This window comes from Meleagris gallopavo, chromosome 5 (assembly GCF_000146605.3).
Source record: "Meleagris gallopavo isolate NT-WF06-2002-E0010 breed Aviagen turkey brand Nicholas breeding stock chromosome 5, Turkey_5.1, whole genome shotgun sequence".
In the NCBI taxonomy this organism is placed as follows: Eukaryota; Metazoa; Chordata; class Aves; order Galliformes; family Phasianidae; genus Meleagris; species Meleagris gallopavo.
In genome coordinates, this window is record NC_015015.2 from 43901861 (window position 1) to 43913083 (window position 11223).

General features: G+C 36.8%; 1 protein-coding gene across 3 annotated transcripts in view; it reads left to right on the top strand.

The window, feature by feature from the left end:
• The window catches only part of SLC24A4 (solute carrier family 24 member 4), a 76486-nt gene extending 66355 nt beyond the window's left edge, over nt 1–10131 (top strand). For all 3 annotated transcript variants that reach the window (XM_031553653.1, XM_031553652.1, XM_031553654.1), the window contains exons 12-16: nt 2367–2533; nt 4731–4845; nt 6576–6688; nt 7368–7433; nt 9178–10131. In XM_031553653.1, coding sequence (XP_031409513.1) covers nt 2367–2533; nt 4731–4845; nt 6576–6688; nt 7368–7433; nt 9178–9330 — 614 coding nt within the window. In that variant the 3' untranslated portion in view covers nt 9331–10131. The remainder of the gene's footprint in view (nt 1–2366; nt 2534–4730; nt 4846–6575; nt 6689–7367; nt 7434–9177) is intronic.
• The last annotated feature ends 1092 nt before the right edge of the window (nt 10132–11223 follow it).

The window sequence follows — 11223 nt, forward strand, 5'->3', positions numbered from 1 at the left end:
AAAAAAAAAAAGAAAGAAAAAGCAGCACAATAAGTAGTTTTAAAAGAACTGAACTTTTCAACCTGGATGTTGTTTTTGTATTCAGTTTAGCCAGGTGGTGTGAATGAAAGCATCAGGATACGAAGGAAAAGAGGTTGCACTTTACTGAGTTGCTGCTAAATGCACTACATTCTTACTAAACCACCAAGTTACAGCTTAAGAGCATAAGACTTCTATAGCACTGAATGCCACACTAGTTCCATGACCCAATGTACAACTAAGGTTAGATACATTTAAGGCTTTATATAAAAGTTTATAAAAGAGCAGCCAGTATAAAAGCCAGTATAAAAGTTCAGAACTATTCTTAACTGCAAATGGCCAACAAAACCCAGCAAGACCCAAAATTGCTGTTTCTGGTCCCTAAAATCTCAAGCCTGCTTGATATGTGATGGATACAAACATCACCTGCATGTGTGGCTCTACAATGCAATTTTATCCCAGGCTTTTTGTGGATAGAGATCGCTAGTAAGATACAAGGAAGGCAAGTAGTTGTCCACCAACATTTCTGTTTTTCTGGACCTGAGCAAGCATAGCAATACCAGTGGTAAGGCCCTGCAATTCTCACAGCTAAGCATTTGTTTAAGAAATGTACTAATTCAGTACATTAGGTAGGATCTGTGACAAGATTGTATCTTGTTGTTGTATTCTCCAACAGAGGCTGAGAGCATCTGTTTATTCCGTTTGTTCCACAGGCAATTTTGTTTCTTTTTTCATGTTACTCAAAAGGCAAATGAGCCTGAATCCCCTGTGTAGACCAGTGAAGTCGCTCAGATTTAGCCAACATCAGATAAGAATCAGATTCATAGTTTTTTGCTGTCAAACATTCGCCCACACACCCTGCAGTTGGAATTTATACTGAAGAAATTATTCGCCTGGACTATACTGACTTGTTTGATTATGACCCAGGCTTAGCAGCATGGGTAGACAGAGCACAAATTAACCAGCAGGAGTCTTCTAATGATCCAAACCAAAACAAATTGAACAGGAGGAGGTATAAAATGCCATAGGATATTTACAGCCTCATTAACAAAGTTAGCGAGTCATGAGCTAAAAAGGGTCATTTCTTTTTCTGGACAGAACAGAAAAATTAGCGTTGTTAAAACTTGTGTACTGCTACATGTAACTAGGGTGTAAAAAGTCTTACCTTTAAAATCTGTGTTACATTCACAGAGTCATGGTAAAAATGTAGAAATAGGGTTGGATGAAGAGACTTTAGTACCTTTTTTGCATTAGAAGTTCCATGGCCACAGGCTAAAAGGGAATAAATAGCCAAACAGTCAATGGTTAATGGCATCTTAGAATCCACAAGGAAATCTTAAGGAGCTGATCTCTAACTTAGCACTAGGATATGTATCTAGGTAAATAAATGAGGACTTGCATTTGGACAGCTATTAAGAAATCTCATAAATTGCAAAAGTGTTATTAATTTTCAAAGGTTTAATGTTTGATATCTTTGTGTCTGGTACACGTTGGTAGAGGACAGATTCAGTTGAATTCACTGACAAAAAACTTGCATTGAACAAGTCCTAACTTACAGCATTGTTGTAGAAAGAAAATTTCTGGTGAAACTGATGGGTGTTTTCCTGATTATTACCTGCTCTTTAGGATTTTACTTAAACAACTTCACTTCTGTTGAAAAATTAGAAAATCTCTTGCCTTCATCAGAGGTGACAGTGGTCTGGTATTGCTCACTTGTTAATTTCAGTGAGCTGTGCAAGTCATTGTTTTATAGAGGATAAGGAGACTAACCCAAGGTGGAACTACGTGCAACTCGAGAGTTAACAAATGTGCATCTCGTAAGGCCTACGTTGAAGTTCTGCCCAAGCGTCCACATTTGGATACATGAAAGCAGTTTATCATGTTCACAGGTTAGGTCTGCACGTATTTTCTGTTGCTGCATGTAAGCCACAGGTTATTTGAACTACAAGGTTTTCCATCTTCTTTTTAAAATATTGTTTTGTTGTTTCTTTGTTTGTTTAATTTTGCTTCTGGATTAATAGTAATGCAGGTATTTGGAAGTGCAATAGATCAGAACATTCATTTTAGTTATAAAAGCAGCCATGCTTTTAAATCCTTGTAAATCCTACTTGGATTTACGTACACTTTGGCAGGCTTAGCATTAAGATTCTGGATGTGCATGCAAGGGCAGAATTTGAGAGTGCAAACAGAGAGCAAGCATAGATAAAAGGTATGCTGGAAAATGAGCTGACATGCACAGTTGTAACCAACCTTCTGAGATCTTGTCATCTGCTGTGTTCAAAGAGTTCTGGGCCTGTGATACTAATGAAAAAATTAAACTAGTTTTTTCCTGTGTTTTTGTCTTGCAGAAGGAAAAATGAATAAAATTAAATGGATCTTGACATGGCCATTGATATTCGTGCTCTTTTGCACCATTCCAAACTGCAACAAACCCCGCTGGGAGAGCTGGTTTATGTTCACATTCATCTTATCCACTCTCTGGATTGCCTTGTTCTCCTACTTTATGGTGTGGATGGTAAGTCCGTGTAGCAAAACCTGCCATAGAGAGTAAAATTTGAATTTCAAAATAGATCGTAGATCTTTTGTGTATTTGTTAAAGACATGTAATCATAGTGTAGTCTTTTCAGTTTATACTCTTAATTATTAAAATTATATCTTTCTGCTACTCTTTTTTGCACAAATTATTGGTCCTTTACTGTGTAGTGCCCAATACAACTTGATTTTCAAATAATGTTGTCATTCACATCCTACTAAAGAAAGGAATTTAAATGAAAGCATTCAGCTCTTAACAGCTATTCTTAGACATCTTTAGAAATTGGATCATATGGTCTGATACTGAAACAAACATGAATAACAGGCAGATGGATGGCAAAATCTGAAGTGCTTTAAACTCCTCAAGTAGAGTGGAATAATTCAAGAAAGTCTTAGAGAAAGACTGTCGTACTTCATATCATACTTTCTTACATGTTTCCATTTACCCTTTTTTTGAGAAGCAGAATATCAGGTGTAGATCTGTAAATTGTGATCAATTTAGGAGCACATTTACTGGAAGTATTAAATAGGTTTATGTTTTCTCTTTTTGCCCTCTTTCAGATTATCAAGTTCACATTTTCAGTCAGAGTTAAGTGAATTTAAAGTGAAGTTAGGTGAAGTTAAGTGAATGGAAAAGCTCCTTGTCTAGTTTCTGTGGTGGGAACTATACTTTCGAAATATAGAAATTACCTTTTTCTGCACTAAAAGATGCAAATCCACACAGCTGTTTATACCTGTAGCTAGAAGACAAGAAGGATGTGCTGACGAAAATTCTGTGATCATTTTTCTTTTTGAAGGAAAATATAGTAAAGAAGTAGTCATCTTGTTTTGTGCTGGAGAATATATAGCTGTATAAGCATACACAGTCATAGCCATATGTATACTCTTATTGTTGTATATATGGAAGACTTTTTGTTATTGAACTTATTTGCAAAATATTTTTTGGGTGGAGAACATTCATACCTTCTTCAAATGTGTCAGACATTTGCAGACTGCTTTATATTTATGCTTCCTTCTGTTTTTAATACACACTTGATACATAATGTTTTGCACTATAAAGTAACCCCCCTCTCTCTGAAGGTTGAGAGAGCCATATGCCAGCCACTCATTCTGCCTGGTATAATAGTGCCAAAACTGCACATTCATTTCATACCATATGTCCTTTGTCAGACCATGCTCTGCACCTTGGTTCCATTTGTAGATGTCCCCTTCACAGACAAGACATGCTAGCCAAGGCTGTAACACCTCTTATGGGTGCCGCCAGACCTTATGGTACTACCATTTACAACAGGAGAATCATGCCTCCTTCTATTTCTGAGCTACAACTTGCCTTTGAGGATACAAAGGTTTGTGAGTGGGTTTCTAAAGTATACCTTTTCCTTGGCAAAGGGTTCAGTCTTCCTCATGCATGAGGCTGACAAGCTATTTCAAGAAAACAACACAGAAACTTGGAGACTCTCACCCTTGGTATTCTCTGCAAGGAAGGAGCTGTCTCTTCCTGCTTTGGTCTTCTCACTCTCACAGGGCATGCTCAGTTGCCTGTTGGTGTTTTTTTTTCTCTTCACTTTTTTTCAGTTTTCTTTGGATGTTCCAGTTAAATAACACTCCTTGTCCTTTCCAAGAGTTCTGCTACAAGCTTCAGCCCTTCCCTTAATAGTTGTAAAGCTGCATCTGGTCTCTCGGGGAAAATATAACCAGAGCTGCTCACTTTGGAATTATATCAGGAGTTATTTGAAAAACTTGAAAAGGAGTTTCCTTCTTCATGTACTGGAATATAATAATTACCTTACGTCTCTGACACTGTATCGCGTTATAAATTGATTCCAATCCTTTTTCAAAAAGAAGCAATAACAATCTTGCTATTATTGGGTATAAAATAAATACAAAACCACAGATTGACTCCATGTCTGTGTTCCTCTTTAAAAGATCAGTACATCCTCTTAGAAGTACAGAAAGTGGAGCTTACTGTTTGCTCAAAAATGTTGAAAGCTATGTCCAAGGTACTTTCCTTTTTCACAAGGTTGATTTTAGGCTAGTTATTCCACACTTAATTCATTTGTAGACATGGATCTTGAGTCTAATTCTTCGAGGATCTACACCAGAGATCAGAGTATGCAGTGGTATTGGATTCAGGAGACTTTCCAAATCTGACAGGTTTATCTCCTTTCCTTACCATTCAGGTGACTGTGATTGGATACACCCTTGGGATACCAGATGTGATCATGGGCATTACTTTCCTAGCTGCAGGAACAAGCGTCCCAGATTGCATGGCCAGCTTAATAGTTGCGAGACAAGGTACTGTATCTGCAGAAGGATACCTGCAGTCCTACATACGTGCTCTATGATTTGCTTCTTCAGTGCACACAAATCTTCAGTGCAATTTTAGTATTTTTAATTATTTTTATTTGTACTGTTTCAGAGCCTAGATGAAAAACAGAACACTTTGCTAAGTACTGCGTGCCAAAAAATCTTCCCTATACTGTTACCTTTTACTCACTGGAACTGGGCACAGCCTAGCATTCCAGATGGCCGTTTCACAGTTAGCTATCTCATTCATGGCTGTGTCAGTCTGAATAAAGAGATAGAAGTAGTAGACAAAACTGAAATATCAGCTATTAAAAAATTGTATTGAGAAATCTATGCTGATCAGCACTGTTCCATATAAAGCTTGTATTGATGTCTAGAAGATTTATTGAACCCATGGAAGTGAAGTAGTCTAAGATGATCTAGCAAAAACGGTGTTGCTCCAAGCATACTTCTCATGAAAAGGCAAATCTCTTTCCCTTTGGAATGTATGAAAAGTAGCACTGGAAGAGGTTTTAGATAAACATTAGTTGTGTCATCATCGAGTTTTCAATTGAAATTTTAAATTCTTTTTTCATGTATCTTTAACATTCTGTGAAGGTTTTTTACATTTCCTTTTTTGAGAAATGTCTGTAGCCACATGCCTTCCTGTTGTTGAAAAACATTAAACCTGAAAGTATGATCTCCTCTACTGCAGTAGAATAAGAACCTGTCCTGATTTCACTACTCCAATCCCTGCAGTGTTTTGTTGTTTTCTCCTTTTTTCTCCAGATAATGAGATCTCCAGAACACATAATTGGGCAAATGGCAAGGGTTCTGAAGTGATAAGTTAAGCATGCAAATGTACCACCTTTGAGACAGAAGTAGTGCTCTTAAATGTTGCTTGATTAAAAAGAATTAGGAATTAAGATACTTCATTCTCCAGCTTATATTATCTGTTGTGTGCAGAAAAATCCCATCAAAGCATTGAGTCTCACAGAAGTATTCAAGATTCTTATGGAACTGCCTTCTGAATAGATTAGCTTTCCATATGTAGTACTAAGCAAATAGATTCTTGAAGGAACAGAAGGAAAACATGTTTTTAAATGAACAGACGGCTGCTTTAGATTAATTTTTCCTTAATATTAGGCAAAACTACTCTAAGGATTGTTTCCTCTGAAAGTGAAGCTAAGTGGTAGCTTGTGGAAAAGCATCCCTTCTCATTGAAGGAGAGCATTTTTGCAGTACTTGAAATCAAGAAAAATGGTTACAAGGCAGATTGCAGACAAATATCTAAAGAGTAGAGAGGGGGTACTGCCATAAAAATGGATTGAAAGCATAATATTTCTTTCTCCCTTTAAAAAGAGACTGTATTTGTGATCCGGCAGTGTCTATCTCTGCTCTGTGTGCTCTGACTATTTGCAGGATTTGTCCAATACATCAGAGTTCCTCTTTTTTTTCTTGGTATGCATTTTGTAGAAGTGACTCAGTAGTAAGGCTGGTCCTGAAGGAGAAGTAGCAGAGTAAGAGGATTCTGCCTTCCTTAGAACTATTGGTGCAGAATAAGATATCAGCCAACGTTAAATATAATTTCCAATTACGAAAATTGTCTCCTTGCCTCAGATACTCTAGCCAGTCCAAGAGGGCTTGGATCAATGCCAATCAGTCCTCTTTAATTTCCTCTGGATACAGAGTATTGATTCTATTCTTTTTTTCACCTGAAATTTGCTTTTCCTTTGCAGGCCTTGGTGATATGGCAGTATCCAACACAATAGGAAGTAATGTATTTGACATTCTGGTGGGCCTTGGTGTTCCATGGGGTTTGCAGACCATGGCGATTGATTATGGATCAACTGTATGTATACTGAGCATATTTCTAATGTTTTCCTTTTCTCTATTTAAAACAAAACAAACAAAAAAACCACCATCATATCCTAAAAAGAAAGCATGCAAATAAAAACTGATCTAACAAAGCAAGTGCTAGCATTTTATTGGTTATTAAATAAGGTGTTGTGTTTTTGGCTTTTTTTTTTTTTGCCAGGAGTTACAGGAGCAATATTCCTTCCACAAGTTGCTATTAATTCCCAATTTGCCAAATGGAGTACATTGCATTCTGTATCAGAAAATAAGGCCATATATATTTTTCATGGCACTGTCATTTTCTCACTGCACAACTTCAAGCACATCTGACTCCCTGTACCTTAGTATTTTTGTAAGATAACAATAACATCTAGAAACTACAAGAAAATAACATCTCTTTCTCTCATAAGGATCTTTTAACTTGAAATCCATTATACGTGCTATTTTCTTCTTTTTAGAATTGGGATTCTTTACACATTTGCTTTAAATCCTTAACTTTCCCATTCTCCATTATAAATCTGTTGTGGATTTCCATAGTTCAAAAGAAGTCAGTCAGTCACAGTTCAAGGCAGAAGGTAGACTACCATAAATCAGTAAATTTATTTCTGATCTCTAAAACAAGGTTTTCATATTCTGGGTGATTTAAAAGTCTCTTCTCTGTTTAATTCACACAGGTTAAGATAAACAGTAAAGGACTGGTCTATTCAGTTGCACTTTTACTAGGATCAGTGGCACTGACTGTAAGTATTAGTATACTTCTGAATGTGAATCTTCAGACTATTCTGATTGCAAAATAATTATCAGGTATTTATTTCACGTATTCTACAAGGAAAAACTGGAAGTACTCATCATCCCTAAAGTATTGATTCTCTTGAAGTACTGTTCTTATAATAATGCCAGAGTAGAATAACTGCCATTGTCTTCTAGTGGCAGGACTGAAATCTGACGTTTGGTGCAGAAGAGTTGCTAGAAGTATGTAGATCCCTTTGATGTCAGTGTCAGTATTGACATTATGTGATCCAATAATATTCCTTTGGTCCTGTGTCCAGTTGCACACCCTAGATCTGTCTGTACTCTGTGCTGGGGAAGACCCAGGTATGCTTCCTCCCTTTTTTTTAATCCTCCCATCTCTGATTTTCAAACCCGCCTAGACTAACAATGCACTGTAGCCAAAACCTTTAAAGAAGACTAGTCTGTGAGAGCTGTGAACCTCAGGATGTTGAATAAGCGTGTTAAGTACCACTCATCCTCATAATACTGAGTTGTTAAGGTGAAACAGTAGTTCTGCTTCAAAAGTCAGTCTTGCTGGTACTTAGGCTACTGTGATCCTGCTGACTCCCAGAGAGCCATCTGTGGAAAGAATCAAATCCCAAAGGTATAAAAATACCCACTTATATCTTTCACTGCCTGTGGAGACCCTTGTAAAGGAGGGGATCATCACTGGAGATGCTACACTCTTGCATGGCTAGATTTTAGCAAGCTTCACATCACCTGTGCATGTCTTAAATGATAGAATGTCCGAATCTGTTCACTTTGCCACTAACTTCCTAGTGCATCTGCTTATACAAGCTGTGGGAGCCTGTTCTTTACTTTTCCTATTTCCAATTGTGCCATGCTGCACGTTGTCTGTGCAGCAATAATGTTCTTTAGACATTTGTGTCTGATATTACTGCATGCATACTGGTAACCAGCACTTTTGAATACATGTGAGGATTATGCAGATGTTACTATGCTAGTAACTCCAGGGATTTCTGAAAAGAATCTTTGTAGCCATATCATCTGAGTTCAAACCATCTACTGTCTGATTTGTTCTACTGGATACCCTAATTCCCCCAGATCTTCCAATACCAAAAATCAATGCAGAAACTCATAGCACCATTGAAAGGTGGAGCCTTCATGTGAATTTAATTGCTTTACTGCCTGTAGCTTGTAATTCCCCCTAGTTCTGGAGCTGAGTAAAATGTCAAAGAGAGAAACTCTTCCAAAGCTGTTGAAAGAGTGGATATTAGGTGCTTGTGTTCAACTGGGATGTAAAGGGTGTATAAGGGAGCACTGGAGGGAGAAGCATATTCAGTGTATTCCCTTAGTTCATAATGAAGCAGGGAATGAATGCTGCCTAACTAGAATTTGCCTGATGCACTGAAAATGCATTATGCTCTGAAACAGAGCACCCAGGGGCCTGTTTCTCTGTTACATGAAAAACTTCTCAAGTGGCCTTAAAGTGGGTTCATTTTATGTTTTGTAAAGGGTTCTTCAGGCAAGTGAGAGTAAGGCCAGAGTTTGAGTTATTGGATTGGGTTCTTACATTCTCATTTAAAAAAAAAAGTATTTTGCCTTTTTTAAATCTGTAAAATGCCAAGAATATATTTTTATCTTGGTCCAGGATCTCTAATTCAAGAGATCATTGTCATTTTTAGCTTCTAATTGTTTCCAGAAGTCTTCTTTGAGGCTTAATTAACTAACACTTTGTTTGTTTGCTTGCAGGTGTTTGGGATCCATGTAAATAAATGGAAACTTGACAAGAAATTGGGCATCTACGTGTTGTTTCTTTATGCTGTTTTCCTGTGTTTCTCTATATTGATAGAGTTTAATGTCTTCACCTTTGTCAACCTCCCTATGTGCCGAGAAGGACTTTAAGCAACTGTTAAGGAGAGAGACTGCGCTTCTTCTGATTACCTGTGCTGTAAATGACAGGAGACATTTCATATTTCTACCTTCCTTCCATCAGTAATTTAAGTGTCATTCCTGCTTCATCAGCTACCAAGCACTTTTACCTATGTGGGAGGAAAGCATACCTTTCTTGTAACATGCTAGCTCAAGGCAACCAAAGCATTTAACTCCTCTTTGGATATTGCTGCTCAGTCATGAAGCTGTGTGGACTTTATGCAGTACTCTCAAATGTCCCATTTATGGGACTTTCTGTTGTTGTTTTCATTCTCCTTTTGCAGACAATCAAACACTACCAACAAGGTTAACAAGAAGACTGGAGAAAAATCTTTATAGTTCTTTTGCTTTTGACACTTACTTTCCATGGAAGGAAAGGAGGCGAGTTCAGAACTTTTCTCGGCTTTGTCAAATTATCTCAACTACGGGACCAGAAAGTCCAAGGTACATATCAGGCATGAACTGTTGAGGACATCATTTCCCCCTTCAAGTGCTCTGCTTATAGAGAAACTGCAAACAACAGTTTTTGATGGCAGTGTCGAATATTTATCATTCTTTTCAAAGAAAATGAACAGTGTGGCAGAGAAAGAAGAGGAAATGGTTGTATGTTGTATCACTTCTGATGATGCACACTATAAGTTTGACTATCTGCATAGTGAAGAAAAGAATTACATGCAGAACTTCATACTTGAAAAATCTGTTTTATCATTAATGAGTAATGCTGTATATGTAAATATAAACAAAAATTGGTGGAATATTACACCATGACAGATATTTTGCATTGGCCCTTGTAAGCTCATTTGTAAGTTTAGAAGAAACTAAGCAAATAAAATCAACTGGGTGCTGAGTAACTATCAATTATTGCTGTCAGTTGAGAATAGAATCCAGACATATCCCAGATTGTCTGACAACAAAACCCACCTTGGTTATGATTTAATTTAATTTGATTATAGAGGGAAGTAAGCTTACTTCATTAGTCAAGAAGCTGATACATTCTCCGTTCTTTATATATTTGCAGAAGTTTAATGAAGATGAGTGTCCTACACTCAGTAGCGCAGATAAGATATAGATAGATAAAGGAGTCTATCGGGAGACCATGATCCTTGATTTGATTATATACAAATTTGAAATATGGTGCACTTCTTCTCAAGCCCCAGTAGAAGCCAGATTTTGGTATCCTGTCCACCAGCATAAACCTGATATAAGGAATAACTGATGTAAATGACAGCAGGATCTGGCCCAGACTACTAAAAACCATGGGTAACATTCTGTTTTAGTAGTCATAAGACTGCAAATCACCAAGACAGTGTGCATATTTTGCATTACTACTAACTTCAAAGCTGTATATGAGTGAAAGATCTTCTAAAGAAGCACAGTTAACTTTATACATAGATTTTTTTAATTTTTTAATGTTTATAAACCAAAACAAATCTATCAACTAAAAGTTGATACATTTTTAAATATATTAATATTTTGCACTTAAGACTATACATAAAACTTCCCATTACTGTGTCACTGAGAACATACTAAAGAACATTAGCGAGTAAGAATCAAATTAAAAAGTTCCTTGTCTCAGCATACCTGATTAAATAATTGAGTTCAACCAGCTCACACGTAGTACACTTTTTACACCAGGCAACGTGTTTACAATTAAGGCTATTTAAAATTTATTTTGACACAAATTAAAGAGTGAATTCTGCTCTTGAGCTTTTTTAGGAATTGGATCCTTCTAATGAAATCCTACAGGAAAAGGAGCAATATATTTGTTATTTGCTTTACACTTTGTAATAAATGTCAGTATTAGTACCCAGTTAGGGTTTTTCACCTTTATTAGGTAGTTGTGTAGCTAAACTACACAAATCTTAA